Here is a 26,870-nt window from a genome sequence, read left to right as displayed (position 1 = left end):
CGAGATCCAACTTTGCATTCTTTTCCATATTTTTACATGGATATAAGTACGTGCATGCCGTGATTTACATTCGTACTGTCACTGCAGAAAATATCACTGCTCCTCAAGTCGTTAGAAGTTTGCTGTTAGTGACGGAGTGTAGTGAAGAGCTTTTGTATAAGGAAGAGGAAGGGAGGTGCAGACGTACATGCAGCTGTGTGCAAAGAGAAAAGTTAGTTAAGTTTACCTGACAGTCTGGCAATCTGGCCCCCTGGCTAGTTGTGAGCCGTGTGGCGGTATGGAGGCAGCAGGCTGCTGACAATCTACAAGAAACTGATAAATTAGACATATATACAGAGAGATTACAGGGCAAGGGGTTAGTAACAGTAGTACACAGGCTACGCATCTGATGGAAAGATTTAGTGAGGAATGTGTTCTTGGTTCCTTATCTGACAGAAACACCTTTTTTCTGATAGCTGTTGCCTTTTTTTCTTTTCAGAAGCATCTGTGGAGACATTTTTTGTTTGTCTTCCCTTACAATAATGGGCTGTATTCAGGATCTGCATTTAGACCTTGTACTTCTCATTCTTCTGCTGGTGAAGAAGTTGTTTTGCTTACATCTAATATAAAAAGTGTCAATAAAGCTACTCAAAATTTCTCCAGAGAACTTACATCCATATAACAACAATTACAGATGCCATCTCATTATGGCCTTCGAGAAAAAGCTTTCAAGGTGGTCCTCACAATTTCTAAATATTGCTCATGAGATTGTTTTTGGTAGGGAAAAGGGATAACTTGATACAGTTGTTTTTTACTGTTTTGTTGAGATTATTTTGTCAATTCTCTGCCAAAGCAGTTCCCACATTAATCACTTGCAAAGCTGTGTTCTAGTGCTTAATTTATTAAATAACAGTAAAGCCAAATAATCCTTGGTTGCGATGGTTTTACTGTGGCATTTGGAATATGAAGACAGCTTTAAACTCAATAATATTTGTGAGACTTCATGAAAGTAGTTGGGCAAGACAACTCTGCTTTCTACCTCACTAGTTTCTACCAAGATTTCCGAATCTCAAGATCTGATCATTTTCCCTGCAGCAGTCTGGCCTTTCATTCCACTGCCTGCGTGATTCGGATTGTCAGACAACGGAGTCATCAGGGTCCTCTTGAACATTAAAATCTATGGGTGAAATTGTGACCACCTAGAAAGCTACTGGAGATTACTTTTTGTCTCCAGCAGGGTTTGCAGACCTATCATCCTCTCTGACTGCTTCAACCTGTTTCTCAACCTGACTCTTCAGCAGAAGGGAGTTACTTTCCCCTGAACCTTAAAAATGAGATGACTAGACTTCACGTACTTGGAAAGAATTTGATTTATTTTTTTTTTCTTCAGTTGGCTGCTACTTACAGCTCAACACCAGTAATTTCTCTTTACAATGTGGATGTTTTCCAAAACCCACTTCTATTCTTTGTCTCAATCAAGTGGAAGAACATGCAAGTAATTTGCTGTCAAGAGTCTTGAAATGACATTAGGTACAATGCAGAGCAACACACCTTCCTAGCAACACTGAGCATCATAGCCAGACATTTCCTTTTCACACAAAACCCCAGAGCCTTCTCCCTACTTCCTACAAAGATCTGTGCTGACCTCCAGTGGGTGGAAGCAAGTGTACCCAAATCACTAGTTTCTTCACACTTCAGCTAGGAGAGGGTTTTGGACCGATTTTCAAGTGCACAGGTATCTACATCAGAAACATACATGCACAGTTTGTGCTGACACCATTGCATCAGGAAGCAGAAATGGAATAAGAAAGGATACTGTGCCATTCTTTCATTTGCCACGATAACCACTATAGTCCTCAGTACGTCTTGTAGCAGAGAAGTGCAAGAGCTTGCAATGTATTTGAGCCACAAATAGAAGGGTCTGTCACTTCAGGACAAAGCTCAATTTAAAAAAAGAGGTGCCTGAGGGGGATAGACAGAGCAGGCTAACTGCAAAGAAGAAATGACTGTCAAAAATAAAAAAAATAATAAAAATTAACGTCGTCTTCTAAAAAAAAAACCTACCTTGCAGAAGTCCAAAGCAAAGTCATCCCTGACATCTTATAGATGGTAGTCAGCGAGAAAAGGAATACAGAACAGAATGCTATGATGTGATGAAAAGGTGCAGACGGGTTTCAAAAATACAGAAGAAATTGTTCTGACAGGCTTTTCCAGAACAATGCAAATGCCTGATTTATGATCCTATTCTAATATCTCAAACATCCTGCAAACATTTTATGATGCCTCTTCATCTGCTACATTTGGCAGAACGCGTGAATAGAGCGCCAGATTCTGTAAGCATTATGAAACCTGGATAATAAGTACTCGATGTGAGCAAACTCCCTCGACTTCACATGAAGCAACAGTTCTACCTGGCGTCAGCAACGCTCACGCAACCTGGCTCACACTCACTTACATCAGTCCAATATCTGGTGATCCACAGGACTTCAGATGGCTGAATAGCTCTCCTACATCCTTCAGGAGTGAAGTTTTTGAGGATTACGCTAGGAAAGAGCTAAGCTGAATGCACATGGCTTACTTATACACGTTTCAGATTCAAAGGAGCTCTTATCGACTTACGTCCAAGTAGCTGTGTCAGAGCTAAACTTTATTCCTTCTATATTTAATCCTTTTAAAATATTTTGGAGGGTTTATAACCCTATTCTCTAATGCCAGACAGTTTATACACAATGTAATAAGAAGTAATTTTAACGGTGAAAACTAGAAGACAGCATTTGGTCCTTCCCTTCTACTAAGGAACAACTGCCTCTATCAAGTGAATGTTTGTTTCTTTCTGAAATACTCTGTTGCAGGTTAAAAGTTTCAAAGATGCCTTTACTGATTGTGTGGTCAACCTCACATACCCTAAAGACAACGAAAAAAAGACATGCTCTCTTTTACTAAAAAATAAAAACAAATTAAAAAAAAAAATTAAAAATCACGTTGGAGGAAGCCCGTTCCCATCATTTTTCAAATCTCAGGGAGCATCAGTCAGGCTACAGAGTCAAAAGACAGTTTGCTATTTATGTAGAAGACACCTGGGGAAAAGACACAGATTAAACTTTCTGGTGTGTCTTCAGAGAACACCATCAACAAAATGATTAATAAAGTTATTAAATACAGATTATCTCTTTTCTCTATCTTCTCCAGCTGCTGTGAGGAAATAAACTACTGGGGACAGGGGATGGGTTAGCCAATCTCTTAAGAACCCTTTTACAATTCTATGAACATAAACCAAAGAAATGAAGTTCAGTGACCATTTCAACCACAAATGGCAGAGAACGGCTACTGCACACAAAAATGCATATGCCAGTTTTCACTGAATTCAGCAGGATTTGAGTCCGTACTGAGTCCTGTGGCAGTATCAGGCAACGTACACCACCACATCTGTTGAAGCTTTGGGGCTTGACTCGTACGATTTGTTAGGCCTGTTCCCATTTCCCAGTTCTTAACATTTTAGCCATTTGCTGGCAATGGTGGTGTAAAGGGCTCAGAGATTTCCTCTCTCTCAGATTAGCCAGTGCTGCTTTTCCTTTGGAATCTAATGCCCAGTCCTAATCAGGCTAATCAGCTCCTGATACAAGAGCATTAAAAATACCACGCTCAGAGAAGCTACATCTGCTCGTATGAGGACTGAATGTGCCGCTATAAATTATCTGCCGAGAGCAAATCTCACAAAAAAGTACTTTCCTGTGCTTCCCTTTGGCTCAGCCACAAAAACAATGCTTTTCCCTCATGTCACAAGGTGTCCTCTGCCCTCCAGTCTGTGAACTGGGTGACTCCAATCAACACAGGCCTGCTTAACTGGGTTATTAGCATCCAAGGGATGGGCATGCCTTCTGTTGACATCAGCAATGTCCTCAGTGAAAAATCTACGCGCAAGCACTTTCAATCCCATCTGCTGAGGACCAAGCACGCTGCAATGGAACATTTCAGCACATTTTGACACTCAGTAAATTACTAATCTCTACACAGAGCTGTCAAAGACCGAGACTAGTAAGAATCCCAAGATAAGCAGTGGGGATGCTGTGAATGAGTAACTGATACATAACATACTTTTAACTGCGTCTAGTTCAATTAATCAATGGAGAGCTTTTTTCTTTTATCTGAAAGGGGAAAACTGAGAGTCAAACAACAACACAATCCAACACTTTTACAGGTACTGTTACATATTTGGTATTTCTGATATGAAAAACATTGGGAAAAATCTGATCTTGATAAAAGAAGAGCTCTCAAGAAATGCTTACGACAAAATGTGAGATTGAGGCTTTTTCAGTATTTTAAAGCAAACTCTCCTTAGCACCCCATTGACCACTGCAAGCCAACAGAAAGTCCTTCTTTCCTAGCTAAAAGATTTCGTGCAATATCACTTTGTGTCATGCTACCCAATGTCAATCGAAGTTGGTTCATAAAGTTTGAGGAATTTGATAGCATGCCTATGAAGATGTTACTGACAATTTACTCGAAAAGAGAAGCTGTAATGAATTGTTTTCTTCCCCGAGATGTCAATTTAATGGGAAAGAATGAATGGTTAATAGGATGAGTCAAAAGTATCGGGCAAAGAACAAATCAGCAGCCTTCTAGTTGTGCAGAGGCAGAAACATGCTGCGTTACACAGCAAGTCCTACAAAGACAAGAAAAAAAAATCAATCATTTCTATTCAAAGGTGAGGAATCAGGAAAACTTCCAAACACAAAAGACAAATGCGAAATATTAAGAAGAATGGGGCAGAGGGTACTAAAACACTTGCCCACCTTGCTGAGTTGAGAATTGTAGAGATGCTTTGAAAGTGTAATCTGACAGGATGAGAAACGTCCCAAAACTGTTTATGTCTAGGGAGGACAGGGACATAAGTTTATACCGTTATTTGACTAGCTGGTTTCACTTATAATTTATCGCTGTTTTTCTAACGAGTGCCAAGAACACTTTGATCTTCTTCAAGGCCAAGAGGAACTTTGAGTGGTAATGGTTATCGCAAAGAACAGGTGGTGAGAGGACAGCTGTGGCTTACCTTAGGAAAAAAGCACGAACAATGGCACGGGTCAAAGATTAGAAGAGTCTCTGCCTTATCCTGCTTCCAGGGTCAGTGCGGGTCTGGAAATAACACAGTTACCTCTGCCCTGTGTACAGCCTCAGCTGGTTGGTCTGCCAGCTGCAAGCTGGGTGGCAGCTTTGTGCTTCTGCAGGCCATCCCTGGAAGGAGAGGACTACAGTGGAGCAACCACACAGGGCCTGGCCGGCCTTATTGACCCCGGCTCTCTCAGAGCAGGATTGACTTGGGTTGTCCTGGCCTGGGAATAAAACAAGCAGTGCAGGGGGACTGAGCCATGGGACTGAGCCATTGCACAGCTCCGCAAGAGCCACCCCTGTTCTGGCAGGGCTAGCACACAGGCAGCCTAATAAACTTCACCAGGTGCAAGTTAGCTCCTGCACAGACGTTTTCCAGTACCCAGATTTTATGGCTTTTCCCACTATCTGAGTTTTACCTCTGTTCCCATTAAACTGAATAACGGATCGTTGAATGGAGATAGATAAATTTATCAACCATGTATCAGTGTTGGCTTACTTGAAGGTTGAGCTAATCTATTGTGAAATTCCTTTGTCAAGCCTTGCAAATATCCAGCTAACTCATATCTTAAGGTTGCTATTCAGAGAAACTTGGTGTCTTAGATTATTGTTGGTTGGAGATGTTTCAATAACAATGAGTTCTTCCACTATTTATTTCTTAGTCCTCTCAAAAATTATTTGAGGAATAAAGGTTAAGAGATTTGAGCGTGCTGCTGAAGTCACACAGAGAGCTGAAGGCATCAGCAATATCTACATACTGCACTAAGGTGTAATAGGCCAGCAGTAGGAGGCATCTAAAATCCTCATCTCCTGTCATCTCCACATGTCCACTCTTTTTCTTGCCTGGGAATGGCCTGGGAATGTCCCACTGTTTTTTTTACACGTCCAAGCTTCTGACACAGGCCTCCTCCTGCTCCTCCTCCTCTCAGATCTTTACCTTCAGGACAAGGTCAGACAGAATAAACATAAGAGAGACTTCTGGTAAATGCTTCTCAGGAGTAAAAGCAGGTGACTGAGGTTACTGGAACAGGTAGGGTATTTAAATGCTATTTTCTTATAGCATTTGGAGAAATGCTATCTGTCTTGGCAACTTCCACAAACCAACTCATGGAGCATCACTATCTGACACATAACACAGGCACAGTTTAGTAGGTCATGTCATGTCAAGTTTCTTGGCTGTGTTCTAGTGAGTTATTTCATCTATACAACAGCTACACTATATGGAGTGTTTTTTCCCTTTATTTCCTTATTTTGCATGACTTGATTTCTGCTTTCTTTTTAGACCTGACTTAGCCCCAACCTAGAGAGCTGTTCCCCCATCAGTCCATGTGCTTCAGTGGTAATGTGACTGATAGCTCAAAATATAGTGAAAAAACTATATCCGAACCTTGCTGTTTGCTGTAGCTCATGTTAAGAATAGGGTTTTTTTAAAATAAATAATACCTAGTCACTAGCAAAATTAGTGAAATGCATTTTTCTCCAGTTACAAAGAACATTAAGAGGTTTCTTGTCAGCTCTGCATGCTTTTTCAAACTTTCTATAACATGACGTATTTATGTTATTTCTCAAATAGTTTCTGTGAATGCTTTAAATAATTCCTCATTAAATCCACTGAGAAGCTAAATAATGGGTTAGTAAAATAGCAGAAATGGAAATGATAGAAGCTGAAAACATGTATTCAGTTCCTTTCTTTTATATACAGTTCATAAAAAGCACATTTAGAAAGGTCTGATGATTCATGAAATAAATACTAAAAGACACACACTGTAAACATTTCAGAATGGGAAAGGTCTTAAAAATACAGAAATCATCACACTTCTGTCTTGTTCGTTACTCATCTTTCATGGAAACGTAAGTGTCTAGGATACATTTCAGATGGCCACAAATACGTCCAAGCCAAAAATACTTGTACTATTTTACGGGTAAAGAAGGGCCTGATCCAAAACTTGAAGTCAGTGGGAACCGTAACTTTAGTAGGCTTTGGAAGAAACAACATAGGGTACAACTATAAGCTTTCATAGCCCTAAAAAATGCAGATAGGGAGATACTTACAATTAGGGATACTAGTCTTGATTAAAGAAATGCTGGTGAGCTCACTCCATACATCACAACCTCCCAAGGAACTGCTCTATTAGAGAGCTAAAATGTCAGCATGTCTAATTTAAACAGAGGCTCACTTCAGCTTTGCCTATTTTATGAGATGAGAAGCACAATATTGAATATTCCTGTATATTTGATGGTAAAAATAAGTATTGAAACCACATTAAACCTTGTCATAAAAGAAAGTAAAGATGGATGGCTTTTGTTACCAACATTTTCAAGAGATTTCAATAGCTGTTTTAGTTAATCAATAACACTGGAATCCAAAGCCCAAAACTTTCACAGAAAGCAATAAATATCTGGTAACACGCCTTAAAGGTACAATGTGTCACCTGCATACCTGTTCAATTAGAAACAACGAGAAGTCTAAGATTTTACAGGAGAACATCAACAAATGATGCTAATATTAAACATTCCATTCAGCAATTATGTCATAACTTAGATATATAGAGAAAAATGTCAATAACCTTTTGATGAAAATATACAGCAGTAAGGCATGGATATCACTGCAATCTTTTTTTTCTTCCTTTTTTTTTTTTTTTTCTAATTCTTTAACAAACAGATTGGGTCTTCTATTAGAAATAGGTTTTATTTCAGAACTGCTTTCTTTATACAGTGAAATATACAAATAGAAATTAAACTAAACTTGTAGAACTGCAGTGAATTCATGCCATAACAGCTAAATTATATTGATCAGCATGAAATGTATGGTTCTGGTCTCATCAGTGATAACTGGAAAGTTAAGAGCAAGAGAGGAAAAGCATAGAGCAAAAAGGTCCTAATTCACAGTGGCACCAAGAGGTAAAAGTACATTTACCCAGCTGACTTCTTCATCAGTTACAGCCAACTAATGTCCTTGGCAAGGATACTGTTCTTCAAATTCAAAACGGCCTCCACAAGGACAACGTACCATGCTTGAAATGGTATAAATATGTAATGCTCATTAAGCGTAGTTAAATGAGCATATCAGATGCAGGACATGGCCCCAAGAGCAGGAAGACATACACTTGTATCTGTATATATGCACTAATATTGCTCATTAAACAATGAACACATATATACACAAATATGGCATGTTTACAAAACCCACAGAAAAATAGAACAATGCAGAACAAAAAGTGGACACAGACAGTAAGTCAATAATAGCTGAATTATCCTTTTTGTTAAGAGCATCGTGTTTAGGTAAAAAAGGCTACACTTGATTTCAAAAAACCCTCCTAAAACCACATAAAATCCTTTTTTCACAGAGAGCAGAGAGAGATTAGGCCAATACCGCCCGAGCCTTGCAATAGCCAGCAGCCTGCCTGATTACACAAGCTCAGAGACGTCTTGCAGGTACAGGATCACCATCCACACAAGTACATTCTCGGTAAATAAAAATACGACACATTCATAGCCAAGGACTCAGAAGGATCATCCACGGATCTCTTATTAGGTAAGAGGCAATTTGCACTCTGACTGTAAATTTGAGTTGTCAGAATAAAGTTGTGGGGTTTTTCAGAAATAATGGTTCTGAAGACTTTTCATGCTCCAGCTGCTTCGCATTGCTTGGATGAAGCAAATCAAACTTACCTGACTGAACAATCAGAGCAGACTCGCCTAACTAGTTAAATACTATATGATTGCATATCTTATTTAGTAGTGTTGGCTCAGTTAGTCACCTACCCTGCTTTTCTAGAATAAACTCTTTCACTTAACGTACAGATAAATCCATATTGGTCATGAACTAGAACTCAGAATAAAATCCTTTAACACAAATGAGCATAGAAGGAGGTATCTAGATCCTAGTCATGTTGATTTTCCTTTTAATCTATACAATTCCTTCACAAAAGAGAAGTAAGAAACATTTTAAAATGTTCACTAGGTGACCTGAACAATGATAAAGATCTACAGAGGACCATCCTAGCAAAATTCATGTCTGAGCTGATAATGTTCCTCAAATGACTTCTTCCACAATAATTTTTAAAAGAGGCTGTGCTCTCCTCTGTATTCAGATTTCTAACAGTCCTGCTGTTTCAAAGTTGAGAAGCACATAAAAAAACCAAAGTTGAGGTACTGAAGTAATATCTACAGTAGCAAGGTTTAGAAATCCATGAGGAGCTTTCCGACATTGGTACTTAAGCTCAAAAGCAAAGCTAGAACTATTTTTGGCAAAATATTTCCAAACCAATAAAAAATGTGCACAGCTAAAGACCTTGAACTTAAACGCTTTTCACCACACAATGAAAGAAGACACAAACTCGCTATCAAAAATGTATCCCCGCTACCTTCCCAATGCTGTAAGGTTCACAGGCTCATCTCTTTAGAAAGCATCCGCTGTGGAGAGCGGTGGCAACCTGAGCCTCCCTCGGTCATTCTCCCAACCCCTTCATCCAAAAGGGGAGGGTAAAGACAGCTTCATTTCCTAACACAGGCTTCTACCCATAATATTCTTTTGAAGATGCTTTCCTATATCTATGCACTGCCCAAACTATATAAAGAAGCAGCAGCCAAAGACAAGATCCTTGCCCCACATGATAAATTCCATTTTAACATTATTCTAAGAAAAATATATGAGAAGGAACATGAGCTTCTGATTACACAGCACATTTTTTTTTTTTACAGAATATTTCTGAAAATCATAGCCTAAACGCTACACTTAGAAAAAGCTCAAAATCCAGAAAAAACAAATTAAAATAGCAGTAGAGCATATTCCTCATCCTTTGAGCCAGGAGAGATTGCTCAACACCTCACATGGCCTACCAAAAGCCCCTAACTCCCTGTAACACCAATGACCACCCTACTCAACAGACTCTGCTCCTCGTTCTGTTAAACTGTGTTTGTGCTACATCAAACGGATCAGTGCATTCCCAGGTTTCTAACCTATTCTTCACAGGTGAAAACACTTCCAGTGTAAAGGGCAATTAACAAAGACAAATCTTAAGCAATTCCCCTTGAGTCCCAACCTAAAGACTTAATTGGAAGACTTCTTAGGACCTCCATATTTGGGTGATTGATTTTTTTGTTGTCATTTTCCTTATTAGCTTTAACAAATATACTTACAGATGCTGTAAGTTATCTCTTGGAGACACTATTAGGGACACTCTATAGGAATTTCCTTTGGAACAAAATTTCTGTAAATTACATTGAATTTTATGGCAAGAATGCAAACCAACTAACAAAAGCTAGTTATTTGTATCGTATTGTTATTCATATTTGATTTGCCTGTAAACATACAACTACAGCAGAAATTAATCTTGTATGACTTTTATATTAAGAATATATACCATATACTCTTAATTATGTATGGTAGGTGGTGAGCTTGAGCAGTTCCTATACTATTATATGGACTTCCTTATACTGTCTTTATCTTCCACATTACTCTCTTCTTGTGGGAATTAAACACCATTCTGTAAGACAGCCTTGAAAGACACCTGAAAAGCAAGCAAACTTTCAGGTTTAATGTGCTTTCAGAAATGACCAGCTCCCCAAAATTACTTAATTTTGCAGTGGTTTTTATTTTTATAAGTTTTAGATGAACCATTTTATGAAATGGTCTTCTAACAATGAAGAACAATAAAATCTAAACCCTACAGAATGAAAACTTGTGACTGGAATAAAACCAGTCTGTTGAAACCTGTAGGGCCAGCCTGGGTTATGTCAACTAAACATCTAACCTCAGCTGGGCTCTGAATTTGAGAGAAATGTGTCACATTTTAAGGCTACTTTCCTTTTTCTATTTTAATAAAGTAAAATATACGACTGTACAGAATTCTGTGGAAGGAAAAGGACTGTTTGTTATGATCTTATGATCTGATTTCCTAGGAAATATGAAATACTTTACAAATCAAACTGTTTTCCTGTGCAGGATTCTTAAATATTGAAATCTGCCCTGTGGTACCTACAAGCATAAACAATATGGAAAAGAAGCATCTACCACAGTTTTTCTGGGGGGTCTTTCAAAGAAGGAAAGACTCTCAGGCAGATCGTAGTTGCCCTTTAACTGACCCTGTTTAAGGGAGAACACTGCAGTCATTAGTTACTCTCCATCTCATAAGCCTGTTGGGAAACTTTTTTCTTCAGGTGCATCATCCACACAAGGACCGTAATTGATTTAATTTTAAGCCAAAACTTTACATTCACCTTTTAGAATTTCCATGCTAAAATAACCAACAGAGAAAAAAATGGTATCAGGGCACCTACAGCAAACTCTTTCTGACTTTTTCTTTCCTTGAAGAAGTCAAGAGAAGCACATTTGATATTTGGGACTGTGGGATATTAAGAGACATCTAGTGACTTTATATTCAAGGAGTTTGAGTGCAACTGCAAAGGAAAGGTCCTTTCTAATACAGTGTTACACACTGTAAAATCCAGGCATAGGCTTTCTACATGCCCTGACTTCACGTTGTTCTGAAAACAGCCTCATGCAAAAATGGGCTGGAATTGTGTTGGGCACATAGCAGCTGGTTCTGTCTGTCTGTCAGAAGAAAGACTTTACAATGTAAAAATAATAGAAAATAACAGACGAAAAGAAGAAACACACAGCAAAGCTAAATGCATACTACTACCTAGTGGAAATGAAACATGATACTTTGGAAATGGACTGAGTGGTATTTTTAGCCACAGTGGTAAGGATTTATTACTTCAATTAGAAAGCCCAGGTAAATTTCTACTGCCACAGCTTGATGTCAGAGGGACATGCATGCTGCTTTAAAGTTGAGAGCAGTTAAATGGAAACCAATTAGGCATAGATAATCTCTTTCTTCAGAGGTCTTTAATTCAGCTCGTCTTCACTAGGGAGTCTTCACGCCAGGGTCTTCCTCTGAAGAAAGCAGCAAAAGGAAATCACAGGTTTTTCCTACTAGGGAGCCAGCGGCAGCCAAAGCTGGGGCCAGAGCACGGCGAAGGCAGCCTCTCCTGCCAAGCACCAAGTCCAGAAGAAAGGGCAAGAGAAAGAGGTGCACAGCTCGCCTACTGCACGGGGAGTGCGGGGCAGGGGAACCTGCCTGGTTCCTCCCTCTGCCATCTTCAGTTATTTTGTCTCTTGGTCTCCATCAAATGCATTCCCAGCTACAGTTTCCACAACACTGGGAGCTAATGAAAGGACAGGGAAAGCCTGCACATCAGATGATGAAATATTAATGTGAAGGAAATCGTTCACAAATTTAAAAGACAAAAAGAAACAACAAACAAAACCCCAAACAAAACATGATTCCATTTAATTTAGGCTTGAATCATTCTTCCTCCACTCCTGAGGACATGGCCTCAAGCCAAGCTATACTCTGTTCCATAGTGTTTGAATTTGAATGCTGCTCTTTTGCAACCTCTCTGATGAAGAAGCAGGTGTGGGTTGCCACATTTCTTGCCGTCTTGCTTGACTGCACAAATAGTCTGAGCAAAGAAACTCTTTCTGATACATGGCTTCTAAACATTCCCTATAAAACCAGCAGAATAATGTCCTTCACTGTTCCTTACTTTCATGAAACAGATAATTAGACAGATGGCAAAAAAAAATATTACTTGGTGCATCATTCCTTTCATCTGTTAACAACAGTAAGAAATCTTCCAGAAACTGGTAAGAACAATGCTGAAAAATTCCCTACCTAATCCTCAACCTGATTCTAACATGGACCCTGCTAATACTGGCATCTGAGTGCTCACAAAAATCTCTGTTTTGAACCTGTCAGTCTCACAGGCTGACACTAAGGTCATGCGATGGCATAAAATTCTGACACATGCATTCAGAAAGCTGGGACTGTTGTAGATTCATGAGGACAATTGTAACATAAATCAGTAATGCTGTCTCAAGACCCTTATGCTCTGAGTATGTAGAGATGTACCTAAAGTGCCAGGTAAGACTTCAGATGAACATTATTTTCTGGATAATTCTACTTTTCACACTGCTTCATCCTTTGGCGTCTGTTACTGGAAAAAGTTAGAGACTCTGTCAGTGTTTCTCAATCTGTGGTCTGTGCATCTGTGATGCTCCGTGAGATATCAGATGCTGGTCCATGAAAACAGCGAAAAAAAATAAAATTAATGCATGAAGACAGTCAGGACCCACAGTCCCAAATTCAAAGATCATGTATTTTACCATTTTACTGACAATTTTGCAATACAGAAAATGGTGTTTACCTATCTGTTGAGCACAGTCCTTTTTTAAATCATTACTTCCTCTGACCACTAAACTGCATTTACAACATACAGTCAGGCTTCTTCACACAAAGGTCATCAGTCCTGATTCTGCTTGGCCTGGCACTCTTGTAAATTGTACATGGGAAGTACAATTACAATTAGAAAAGTCTTGTAAATTTTGTGTTAGAAGACTGCCATCTTTGGGCCTAGATCCTCACATTGCTAAACTGGGGAGTTAGACTATACAGAAAATGCAAAATCTAATTCTTTAAAGAGATGCAAGTGTCCATCAGAAAGAAAACCATGTTTATTCTGTTGCAGCATGAAGAGGAAAGAATACCAGAGACACTGCCAGTGTTTAGGAAACAGATTCCTGTCTATGGGGTAGAAAACGAGCATGTGGTCTTCTATTACCAACAGAATGCAAATAAATTGCTGAACGATCAGTACCATTTATTTTATACATTTTAAAGTCTTTGCTTCTTCCCCCTTCCCCACCCTTTCCTCCCAGGAGCCAGGTCTTTTGTTTATTTACTGCAACACTCCTTAGGAAAATGTCTTGTTTAGACTCTCTGCAGTTTTACACTTGTCCTCTGAGTGGGTGTTACTTGTATGGCACTACTCAAAGGCGGCTGTCATATTGCTGGCACTGAGAGAGAGATATATCGTCCTATAGGGTATTGCTCAGCTTTCCAGAATAAACATTTACTTGAGCAGAAATCACTTTATGGGTTTTAGCTTTTATATTTTCTACTTATGGTTTTGTATAGTAAATTTCAAAACAAAGAATGAAAAAATTTAGAGCCAGACAAGAGTGAGCACGTTTAAAGGCTAAAGGTTCTGCTCAGGCGCAGAAGAAAAGTAATTATTAGCTTGTCTGTCAGGAGAAGAAAGATGTCACAACCTTTGAAATGGCATTCCGGTTTGCATTTCCTTTCTACGCCTTGTTCGAAGCAGATACTACATTTTGGCAGGAAACGAAGAGCAAAAGCTTCCTGCAAAGATAAATTTCATGACTCAATTTATATAAACTAAACCTTCTGTGAGTTTAACATTACCCTTTTAGAAAAACCTGACTGAATGCTCCAGGGTGAGCAGAAGACGGATGCTGCGTAGGCTCCTGCACGCTGCCAATCACTCCCTCGCTGGTCCTCGCACATCTGACTCCTCTGTCCCGTTGGGATTGTGTCTTCTGTGGGGACTACCCACGCAACCGCCAGCATAAGCACCACCCAGGCACAGGGGTGCAGCCTCTGTGGATGCCAGCGGGACGGCACCCACCGACACCACAGCAGGACTCTCCCCACTGCATCTGGAACTAGTTTGGGCCGCTGCGGGCAGAATGTCAGCTCCTGCCACAGGTGACGCAGGAGGAGACATTTTGCTTTCCAGACTTCAAGAAGGTGCCCAAACTAGATTGCATCTGCAGTGCTGGGAGGGTCCCCTGCTCTGCTAATCACTCAGCACCACATGCACCCAAGGAAAAAATGTTTACCTGGTGTGGCCACGGTTAACCTTTTTTCCTTGCTGAGACGGTGCCCATGGATGAATTCACTCATGGAAGGGGGGCCCCTCAGAAGATATGATTCTGTGGAGGCGGGATGAGGGGGGGCTCTTAATAATTTCTGGAGGTAGGTCCCTGAAGTCCTGGGATGGCTCTGATCACAAAGGGAAGGTGAGAATAGTCTTGCAGGAGATCCAAGAAAAATACACATGGAAACAAAAGAGTTTTACTTTAATTACCTTTCAAAGCCTCATGAATGACAACATCATGTTAATTTGCTTAATAGGTAAAAACCAACTAGTGTTGCCACCCCACATCATTTCCACAGCAGGGCAACTTGCCTGCATTGGAAATCCTGGTTCATATTAGGGGAGGAGGAGAGGAGGTTGAGTTATATCTCAGCATCCTGGAGTCGACATGTGCAAGGCTCCCTGAACGTTCTCTTGGTTTTGCATTGTGACTAGAGCATACAAGAAAAGGGAATGATTATCTAGGACTTCTCTAACAGAGAGTCCGTTTCATCTTCTGAACCGTGGAGATGCCCACACCTACAGAGCTTTGGCAGGGCAGTCACAAGACAAGATGAGAACTCACTGCTTGAACAGCAAAATATTTGCATTAGGTTATGAATGGCAGCCATCCCCCTTCAAAAGGTTGCTTGCTCCCATGCAGAAAAATTGATCTGAGTGAACACATCCATATTCTTTTCGCACTGATGAAGAACAAGCGAGCACCAGAGCTTAACAAAGAGATGCAATTTCTTTTGTGTTAAGCACTGAAATGCTCATGGAGTACAATCCTTTTTTTTCTGTATTTCAGATGCTCATTACGGAAAACCTTAAGGAAAACTTAAGGAAAACTTGTTAAAGAAAATACATTCACACTAATATTAAAGACATACAAGATGCACTGAGACACCGACAGAATATAGTTCAAAACACTGCATTAAGGAGGAGGAAATAACATAGTGAGTAGGTGGATCAGAACCACATGTTGCCAGACTTTGAATTTCATATTCATATCCTCCCCGCCTCCTTCTCCCCAGTCAAAGTATGGAAAGAAAAAAAAAAAAAAGAATTATAATGTTTACAATTCAGTGAACGACTTTAATGAAAGTCTGGCCACTGCACTGTACTGTAAAGATCACTGCATGCATACCTTTTCCTCTGAGTGCCACTGCTGACCAGTAAGTTTGGTTGCTGTGGGCCCTGACTATGCAGGAGGAAAGTGTCTATGCTTGGCACGGTGGCTGATGCCTCCTCACTTACTTTAGGGCTGCCGATCTTGCTCTTTCCAAGCTTGCCTTTGCTGCGTCGGGACTGCTCATGGTCGAACTCTAAATCCTCCAGTCGCTGCGTGAGGGCAAGTTTTTGCTGGATAGCCATGCGCAACAGAGAGTTTAGGGTCTTCTTCTCATCCTCCGCAGCTGCTAGCTGCCTCTGCATCTCATCCAGCTGCGTGACGTACTCATCACACCTGGGAAAACAAACAAGGGAGAAATCTGGGGAATCAGTCCAAGAACCAACCCTATCGGTGATCAAATTCCCGGGACACAGTTACAGGGAAAGATTGAGATCCAAGCTTTCACCAAACCTAATTCTGGAAGCAGACAGCCTGAATTTTTCCGTTCCCACTTTGAATAAATTTGGACTTGAATCTGAATGGCAACACTTCCCGTTCAGCAGGAGAACCTGTATCTAGAATATCAGAGTAGTCTATGACAACATGATACAGAACTTCTAATGCAGGTAACTAGAAACTGGAGGGGAGGTTTGGGATTATCTGCAGGTTAGACCACAAATAACAATTTTGGGGGCTGGTTCAGCTAGTAATTCACCAGGGATAAGAATGTCTACTAATTAGATAATAATATTTTTCATAGACAGTAATATCTACTTGAGCAAAATATTACAAAAAATGATGAAAAAAAGACTGCAAGCACTTTGAACACTTGACCCACCAGACTTTGTGAAATGAGAAGCGCTCAGTTGTTTGCCATTGTATTGTCGTTTTAACCCCTGACAGCAACTAGGAGAGCAGCTACTGGAAAGAAAACTAACTCTATCCCAGATGAAATTAGGGCATATTCTTAGCTGATTAAAGAGGTAGTATTCTGGAAACCCCACACCTGGAAGTTATTTCACATCTACTGTTGAGTCCTTGGAGGTGTGCTCAGGTATCCATTGCTACAGTCACCTACTCCTTTTTAACCCTCAGCCTCTTTTATGCACGTGAAAAACTGTATCTTTTTCATTTGCTTTAGATCTCTGAGACCAATTTTGAAATAAAACCACCTTTCTCATTATTTTGTTATCATTTAAGGTTGAATTCAATTTAGTCTCACTTTAAATGATGCCTAAATTTAACAGGAGGAGCAAGACATTTCAGGATGATCTTAATCACTTTTTGAAGTGAAATAGCTTCAGTTTATTAAAAATAGACCATCTAATCAGTAAGGACCAAGAGTGAATGTATACCAGTAAATGTATACCAGAAGTGAAATGATTCACAGGTAGCAGTACTGTCTGACCATCGGACATTTGTGGCAACATCCAAGAATTTTTCATGTTAAATGATGCAGCTTTCATCAAATCTCCTCCCCACGAGATCTGTATAAAACTAAATAACTTTGGCGTGTAATTATAATGGTGTAATGGATGAGGATTTAACTTTATCAGTATCAGACATAGAAAACAAACACAGAAAATAATTTTAGTTTTCCTGCTCAAAATGTGTGATATGTGAGAAAACTTTTGAATTATTACAAACTGAGGGATGAAACTGATTTCTCTGTGACTTTCATCTTCTCCTTGAGAAACAGAAATAAAGTGTACTTGAAAATTCCTAGGGTTTTTTTTTTCATACACAAACACTCACATATATATATTGCACTCTCCTTTTGAATAATTCAGGCACTGGAAGCAAAATTACTAAGTCAGCCATAGTTTCATCTACAGTTTCAGTATTATCTTTCTTCTACAGGACCTTAATAAGCATGACCATCTTTATTCAAGCCTTGAGGAAAAGAGATAGTCCTGAAACATTGGTTGGCTTAAGGCCAACTTGCACCCCTATTTCTGCTCCAAGCCATGAGATGTCTATTGATGCTTTAGCCAGTGTCTTTGACAGAGACATTAGAATGAAATCAGCATTTGGGAGATTGAATTCAATTACTTCGAAATAGGAATTACTATGATGTCTGTGTTATCAGCATTTTAAAGACTCATTCTTGTAACCAGATGGATCCTGTATCCATCTCTCTTATTCTCTCCTGCTTTCCTCTTTGTCTAGAAGACATCTTTTTTTTCCAAATATGTTTTCTGTTGAAAATTGTTTAAAGTTAACACCAGCAGCAATGCCTGTAGCACAGTGCCACTAGAGGAATGAACTGCCTTGCTTTAGTATGCCAATAAGCCAATTTTGGTTTTGGAACAAGACTGGGCTTCCTCCGGCCTCAGGCATCTGCTCTGTAAAACAGTGTGACTGAGCAGTTAAGAAATATAAGCTCCATGAAGGTGGATATTACTAAAGCAGACTTAGACAAACCTGCTTTTTGTTACCTACTATGAACTAAACCAAGCTGGCCCTAGTAACTTGGATAGACTAGATTCTGTTAGCTGGCCTCATACTTGAGACAAAACCAATCTCGTTAATACAACATTTTCCAGCTGTTCTGATTATATTCCCTTCCTAGAAGTCCCCCCATAACAGCAACCCTGCATTCTTGGCAGTTCACTGCAGTGTTTGGGTGGCTCGAGTCATCTGACCTCCAGCACAACTCGAAGTTTCCTATTATTTTTCACAAACATGTGGTCCATTGTCTCTGTGTTTTGTTGCTCAAGCACGTTTGGGGTTTTTTTTGAGAAACAGTGTTCAGAAAGGTTAAACCTAAATCAGTCAAGTAAAGGCCATAATTAAATTCAGAAACTGCTGAATTAGCAGCTTCAAATCTCCTTGAAGTCTGCAGCAGTTAAGGTTATTCCACGTAGTGGGATGTAGGTACTGCCTGCAGCCATGGCATTTCCCTTCACTGAAATATTCCCTGCTACATCCAAGTGTGGGATAAAAAGAGAAGTGTTTCCAATTAAAAAAGCATCACACACATCCATATTGCCTTTTGCTCACATGTTTTATAAATGTGCGTGAAGTCTCACAACATATTGAGGAAGAAAAAGGTTAAGAGCTCCTAAGATAAATGACTTCTGGCACGACACAGACGATTGTGGACCAAGCAAGGCTCCAGGATGCACCAGGGCTCTGAACAGGTCTGTCAGAAGCACTCAAATAGCAGTGAATAACAGAAGTTAGGTTATGTCCTCCTGAGTCAGAGCTCTTTCCCAGTTTCCCCCTTGCCCCAGAATGGTCGTATGCTGCAAGTGACTTAAATAAACAGCACTGTTATCTTGCTGTCTGCTGGTCTACTTATTGCCAGAGCAAAAGTCAACATTTCACTTATTTTTCACTTCCCTTGTCTCAGAAAGGAAGCAGACAGACACATAAGCCCACTTATTTTGTATGAACTGATCCAAGAAGCTTATATAGGAGTTTAAGAGATTTCTAGTTCCGTGTATCTCCCTCATTTAGGAATGCAAACCAAATACTGAGTCAGGCTTATGTGTAATTTAGGTAACGTAAATCACAGCGGAGCTTGAGCTAAAACCCAGGGACACCGACAGTGACAGATCTAGACATATAAGCATAATTCTTTTCTGCTCATAAATGTTTTCTCTTCTAGGATAGCTAGGATCTGTCTGAACTTCCTAGTCCATCTCTTTTTTCTTTAAATATTAATCATAAGAAAACGTCTTGATGGATGAAGAATAAAACCAGCGCACGCAGTGTCAGGACTGTGGCAATATTTCTTGCTCTCTCCTTTTGAGTATCTCTATTTAGGCTGGGAATACAAGCATGTGTAGGGACTCTGTAAAATCAGCTTTTCGAATTCCTTTATGATTCTGCTCTAAAAGTAGTTCCTTCTCTCCTTTGCACTAGACTTCCCCTCCTCTCCCAGGGCAACACCTACTCTAGATTAGATAGGAAAACGAATGGTTTAAAGAATATATTTTTTGTTTTCCCTCTAGATGAGGGCTGGCCACCAGTCTCACTGCTTCACACTCCCACAGCCCCCACGCTGGGTCAGCGACTCGGGGTTGGAGTGAGGGGAAACGACAGGAGGGGCAGGAAAGGCTCTCACCATTTTTCCTGGTCTGGGACTACCAGAAGCAGCCCAGGACAAAATAAGCAGGCTAAAGGCAGGAGCTGCAAATCTGATGGGCAGCACGTGGCCTTGGCATCAAACAGGAACTTCAACTCTGCTCTGCCAACCTCATGCATCCCACAGAAAAGAAGGTTTTATACTCTGTTGCTTTCTTTTTCTAAGAGAGGTGTTTGGGGAAAAGGGAGTTTGAACTGTATTGAGGACACATTCTTGACAGGTCTGAAGTAAATTCAGAAAGGGATCAAGGCTAATGAAGAGGGAAGGAGGAAGCTGTACAGATCAGAGCCACAAGAGATTTTGGATTGGGAAACAAAACAGTCCCAGAAGAAAAAAGAGCAAATGTAGAGGTACAATCAGGACAGAAGGACTTTTGAGGGCAAGAGAAGAACTCCAGGAGCAGAAGGACGCACAAGTGTCAGGGAAAATCACAGACAAAGAAGGGCTCCTGCTTTCTGCGTAGGGGAGCTTTGGAGAAAAGTGTCCTCTCTGCTGTTCAGACCAGAAACAGGTACGCTGTGCTCTCCTAATAATGTGGTATGACCTTTATCCAGTGCATCCGAGGAAGAAACTACACAGTTCAGCACCAGAATGAACATCCCTTTGGGGACCAAATGAACAGAAAAAGGATGGTGTATGAAAGAGAAAGGATATTGCTCTATCAAACAGTATATGAAATAATTTTCAGCTCTAGAATATAACTCCAGTATCAAAAGGATGTTCTCTCTACAGTACAAACTCAGGATTAAATACCATGTGATGCAAGATAACCATGGAAACCACTGTTTTATTCAACAAAAGACAAAATAATTGCTTTTTTATGTCGAAGGTTGCTATTGAATGGAATGTTACTGCATGGAGAATCTTACAGTTTTGTATTTTCAAAGAGATTTCTTTTCTCGAACAGACATCTATAGTATATCACTTTGCTGTCATTTAAACAAATAGCATTCCAAATGGAGGATTCAGAATGAGTCAATGATTTGAACATTTAGGAAGATTGATTTAATTATAAAGGCCATTAGATTCCAGGCTAAGGAAGGAAAAGGAATATTTTACAACAGAAAAATCTATAGGAGCACACTGATGTGCAAGACCTTGCAGTGAATGATTCTTTATAACTCTGTTCAGAAAATACTGGGCAGAACTTACAACCTCAAGGGCAGGGATACGTTCCACAGGCCACGCAGTGAGTGTTTAATCACTACTGCATGGAGTTTTCCAGCAGCAGTAGATACTTTAGGTGGGGTTTATCTCTACTAACATTAGACATTTACGAAGTGGAAATCCGTAATTTGGCTAGTCACCCAGATTCCCTCTATAGTTCATAGAAGAGAAACAGAAGCTTCATTGCATCCTACACGCAACACATCTATAAATGGCATCTACGTGAATGGCACCCTTTAAGCCTAATTGTCACAGAAAAGATGCTGCTGTCTCCCACCAGCTTTAGGATATGCCTTAAACCCAACAGAATTGGAGTGCACACTCAGGATGCCCAAATAGGGTAAAGAGCATCCAGTACACCCGTAACCTAACAGGCCCTTAAAGTAACAACTTCTAAATCTTTGCAAACTTCTTTTACCTCATAGGTTGATTTATGCTCCATGCAAGACCCTTGTTTGCTTTATGCTCCTGATGTCACTCCTCTCCTCTGGAGTTAGTAGCCTTCCAGGTAGCCTTATAGAGTTAGTACATTTGTGTATCTCCTAGAGTAATGAGCTTGCAAATAAAGATTCACACATGGATTTCTGAAACACACACACACAACTTTGCTTTCTTGAAGAAAATCTTTAGATGCCAATGAAATCAATGGAGCTACCTTTGTTCACACCACCTGCTGAGTTGGTTCTTCATTTCCATTATGGCACTACACGTACTCTTCTGACGATGAACCTATGATGAATTTGTACACAGCACCAATGTCATGGCATGTAAATGTCCCTTCTCCTTCCTTCCCACCTCTCCCAGCTGCCGCTGCCACTGTCACTGCGCAAAAAAGGACCTTAGAAGGCTGGAAGAGGTGAGACGGCACCTATATACCGCAGGGAGCACTGGAGAGATGTTGGCATGAAGCATGAAGTCGTCTTATCACTTATGGACTAAAGCACAAGCAAGAAATCTACATTGTGTTTGACCATAAGGGGAAAAAAAAAAGCCTTAATATAACAGAATAATTTCCTGAGGATACTAATTTCCTTGCTTATTTGGGAGTTAAGAATTTATCGATGAAAAGCATTGGATTTTTTTTAAAAAAGATTATTTTTAGGTAACCTTTTAAAAAGCAGCTAAAACCAAAAGCTCTTCTGAAGGTGTGGGAGAAGGAAAGATAAGAGATGATTAATTACTGTCCTGCCAGGAGGAACTATGTTACAGAAGATGAGTGAAACTTTTATCCTCTGAAGGAGAAGATAATAAATTGAATATCACAGCAGGATAAAATAAGAATTCATGCTGGAGTGGGAAATTGCAGTGGCCTCACAATTACTAGCGCTGGATTACAGCATACGCTGGTTGATGAAATAGATTTTACTAGTGTTGAGTAATAAATCTTACGATAATGAAAACATGGGATTCTGAAGATCATCATTAACCATACGATAGCTTTACATGACAGAATCACTGCATAATTCTGAATAAGAAAATCAGCCACATAAATCTACTATTTGATTTCCACTTTAAAAAGCCCTATAAATGCAAATATACTGGAGGGTGATATTGGCATTTATAACACTTTACTCAAGGTTGTATTGACATTGTTATTCTCTGGCTTTATTTTCCAAGACACGCATCTCAGTAGCACTTGAAAGCTTGCAGGTTTTGCACAGTGTGCACTCTAAGATTCATTCACCTTCATCCAGCAAACCCCTGACCTTGCAGAAAATAATTTCTGCCTCTCCTCCTAAGCACCCAACATACACGGCTAAGTCTGGGCTCGCTTAGCACGCACATATTACCTTTACAGTGCTGAGGCAGGTGGTGAAACCGTTTCCCTTACCTGGTTGCAAACATTGCTCTCAAGGATGAGAAGGTTGCTGCATCTTCCTTCAAAGCCTTTAATTCATTCCGTAGTTTGGTCATGGTTTCAGTCACCATTGCTTTTTCATTTTCATATTTATTCTTCAAATTGGCTAGTGCCACTTCAGCTGTCTGAAAACACAAACAAGGATATATGGTTATGAGACACATACCTGATAACAGCTAAGGTGCCACGTTTGATTTTACTTTTGATTTCCTTCTTCATTCACATGGTAAAAGAAGTTAGACCTGAGCTTCATTGCACTTGTACTCCATGAAACCAGGAAAAGCAGTTGAAAGGACAAAGCCGATGTCAATGCACTGGGAACAACGCAACACCTTAAATGTCCCTTCAAACCTGTGCAGCTGTACGTTGAGGACTCAGGCAAGTAAGTTACACCAGTTTAAGGAGCTGCTACCATGTCGTTTGAGCTACAGTAACAACCAGGTGTGTTCCCCGACCACGCTGCAAACGGGACGCAGGGCACGTGAGACTCAGCCTCTGTAGCCGAGGTGGGAATTAACGTGTTTCACCTCATGCTTCTTGCCAGCTGAGGCTTTCCTTGGGCGAGGTGACTGCCAGGACCTGACAGCTTGCTTTCACGTCTCAGCACGGGCAGTACCTACTGTTGGGTAAACCAGCATTATTTTGGCAGTTTTAACCACTACAGAAAAAGAACAAAAGAAAAAGCGTAAATTACAATTTTCACTTAGCAGGAAAGCAAGGCTTTGTAGTCATCCTATTCCTTCATTTTTTTCTGCTCCCTCCTTTCTTTTTTCAGTTTCATCCATCAAATTTCTTTAATTTACTGCCCTACTGCTTTTAATAGTTAAATTTGTCTTATTTTTGCAAGAGTTGAACCTTCTGCTTTACCTAAGGAAGTTTAGTATCATTTGAAGTTTTCAAAATACATAGTTTTATAGAGGCTTTGTACCTACTACTGCTATGAGACATTTAAAATTGCCATTGAACAAGATGAAGAAAAAAATGTTTCCTTTTACATTTACTCAGAGGGGGTTATGGTTATTTTTTCACTTAATTTCGTGTGTAATAAGTTGCAGCGCTTCCTGTCGGCAATCAATTTCCCCTGTTGATCCTGTGGGTTCTTGAGCCGTCACCAGGGGAGAGAAGTATAGAAGAACATTAGTTTAAAGCAACCAGCAAGGGGACATAACAAAAGATGCTAGTGGCTCAACAGCTGGAAACCTATTTTAAACTCGGTTTTCTGAAATGCAATACTTTTCCCACTAACAATGCCTCTTAACAAAAGGACATATTAGCATCTCCTACTAAAAACCAACTCTATTCATTCGTGTCTGGGGAAATAGTACAGTTAGCAGCATTAAAGTAATATATTTTTTTCCAATTGTACACTCACCAATAATGTTTTCTCTACTTTCACAATAGTTTACATTGAGAAAAGAGATATTTTAAAAATCACTAGTCACCTGTCGTTTTGAATAGATAGGCTTTTCCATGCCAAATCTGAAATCACCAGCAATACACGTTAAAAAAAAATCAGCTACTTAGGGATATATTCAAATAAATGCAGCTTTTCTCAACTTGCTGACATATGCTTTGGTATAATGTACGATGCAGACAGCATCCTACACTTGGCAGGATAAAGCAGAAATTGTCAGCTTTCTATCTGTTTTCAGCCATCAGCAAAAATGTACACTCCTAAATTAACATGGAGAAGAAGGATTAACTATGTTTAATAAAACTACCTTTTGAAGGGAAATCTAGGAAATAGTGCATCAGAGGACAAATTCCTATTTAACAGATACGATTAAATCAGATTTATTTAAGAATTTTCAGGTCGCTAATGAGGCAGAAGTGATTTATGAGAGCAGAGGTAGACTCTATAGCTCAAACTGAGCTCTGCTTTGCCCCTAAGGCAGGAACTCACAAGTCTTTGCTTTGTAAGAGAAATATAGCCTCGTGTCGCTTAACCTATCATACCTGATCTTCAAATACAGAATTCATGTAAAGATTTTCCTTTGTTTAGGAATTAAAATGATTTAAAGATATGTGCCACCTAATGCTAGACTAAAAAAAATTGTTACTTTTTTTCAGCAGTGAGATTACACGTTCCATGTAAACCAAATAATCTACACATCACTGAAACCATGCACGATGATCAGACAGATCACTGTGATCCCCATGTTTTAGTCTGGATGTCAGGATAAGTTAAATGGACAGGTAACACTACTGGATGAAAAATAACTTAGAAACATAATTTAGTTGATGAATAAAGGTAGCAGAGGAAGTACTGTGTCAAATCTTCAAACTTTTTTTTTTTCCTCCTATTACAGTTTTCCATAAAACAACATACAGAAAATGAAGCATAAATTGTAAAACCTGTTGGAAGTGCCTGGGGGCTCTCCACACAACAGATAAGCTTTTGAACACAGCCCTTTGCAGGCCGTCGAAGGTCTCCCTTCTGAAAGTCTCATAAGCGAAGAACAAATGGGCACAAGTGCTCCACGAGAGAAGCAAATAAAACGAACAAAAATGTGTTTTTAATAGGCAAGAGAAAGAAGGGGGAAGCAAGCAAGGGTAGCTTCTTTTGGAAACCTGCAGCCAGGTCCAGCAGAGCATCACTTTAGCGTGAGGCTCAAGAGGTCCTTGTAAGAGCTGGTGGACGCCCAACTCTGCGCATGGGTCAGGTTACCTACAGCTCATCGGTTTGGGACCTGGATGCTGACTGAAGCCGATTGCTGTCAGACTCCTCGGCTCTCAGGATGACATTTCACAATGCAGCCAAGTTAATCTATATTGGCTAGCTGCCACCAAAAGAATAATTACCCTCCCTCTCCCCATCCTTACCCTTTACAGATTGGGTGTTTTTCTCCTGTGCTTGCTGTGAGCCAGTTTGGGGAGCCCAAAGAGGCAGAAAACTCACCTGAAGCACCCTGAAACTAGAATATGCAATGGGGAGAGGGGCTGAGGGGAGAAGGGGAACTCAGACTCCCTCTCTCAGAGGTAGCTATGTGTCAGGTCACCTCAGATGTACTGCCAGACTGCACCAAGAGTAACACAGACAAAATGAGCTAAAGCCATAGCTTCATGTTACTCTTCCTCCAGCAGCACCTCTAGTCTAAATTATTTCAGCCAACCTCCAAAAATTGTGCCCATTGAACCACATACGTGTGGTTGTGCCTGAACCCAGTTCTGTGGGATAATCCATACTTTAAAGGCCTGATGTGAACGGTGTGCTCAGAGAGTGCTCTGAAAGGACGGATGGGGCAACATCTCCAAGTAGTGGGTGCCAGAAGAAAGCAGACACCCAGGACCTGGCTTTGTTTTTAACAGCTCTTTCTGAAGCATTTGATTTTTTAGCTGTGGTTCACTACAAAATGTGTCAGAGAAACTAGAGAACGTCACATAAAAATGCAACCTCTGAGCAACACACACGGAAATGGGGAGCACAAGAAAAAGATGAGAAACGCAGAAAAATGTCTGAATGCTCTTCAGTGAAGCAGATAATGCAATCAGAAAGGAGAGGGGCTAATGACACTCCTGTCAGGAGACCAGTCGTGCTGAAGAACTGGGCAAAGGAACCACCCAGCCATGCAGCAAGCCACCTGTAGACACAGGATTAACGGCTCACATAGCGTGTAGCATTTGCTGTGCAGAAGAAGTCACCTGGAGCTGACAGTAAGGCCGTGAGGGAGCAGAGAGCTCCAACAGCCAGACTCCTGCAGAGTGTGGAAACACTACGCAGGAAGAGAGAGCAGGGGCATGCAGAGCTCAACCCCCCCATCCCCAAAATCCAGCCTGAGGTGGGCACACACCTGAGCCCCAGGAACCAAGGCAATGCCAGAATTAAC

The 26,870-nt window shown here is 40.3% G+C and overlaps 1 protein-coding gene across 5 annotated transcripts in view; it reads right to left on the bottom strand.

The window, feature by feature from the left end:
- The window catches only part of BICD1 (BICD cargo adaptor 1), a 184,727-nt gene that overhangs the window by 12,161 nt on the left and 145,696 nt on the right, over positions 1 to 26,870 (bottom strand). For 2 of the 5 annotated variants that reach the window (XM_054220392.1, XM_054220419.1), the window contains 2 exons: positions 23,017 to 23,168; positions 15,962 to 16,279 (listed from right to left, as the gene is read on the bottom strand). In XM_054220392.1, the coding sequence (XP_054076367.1) occupies positions 15,962 to 16,279; positions 23,017 to 23,168 (470 nt within the window). Of the gene's footprint in view, positions 1 to 226; positions 303 to 8,850; positions 8,860 to 14,794; positions 14,986 to 15,961; positions 16,280 to 23,016; positions 23,169 to 26,870 lie in introns of all 5 variants that reach the window. The other 3 variants (XM_054220429.1, XM_054220401.1, XM_054220411.1) reach the window with 3 other exon arrangements.

This window comes from Rissa tridactyla, chromosome 1 (assembly GCF_028500815.1).
Source record: "Rissa tridactyla isolate bRisTri1 chromosome 1, bRisTri1.patW.cur.20221130, whole genome shotgun sequence".
Taxonomy (NCBI): domain Eukaryota; kingdom Metazoa; phylum Chordata; class Aves; order Charadriiformes; family Laridae; genus Rissa; species Rissa tridactyla.
Note: the sequence above shows the minus strand (reverse complement) of the source record. Positions and strands in the feature narration are given on the sequence as shown.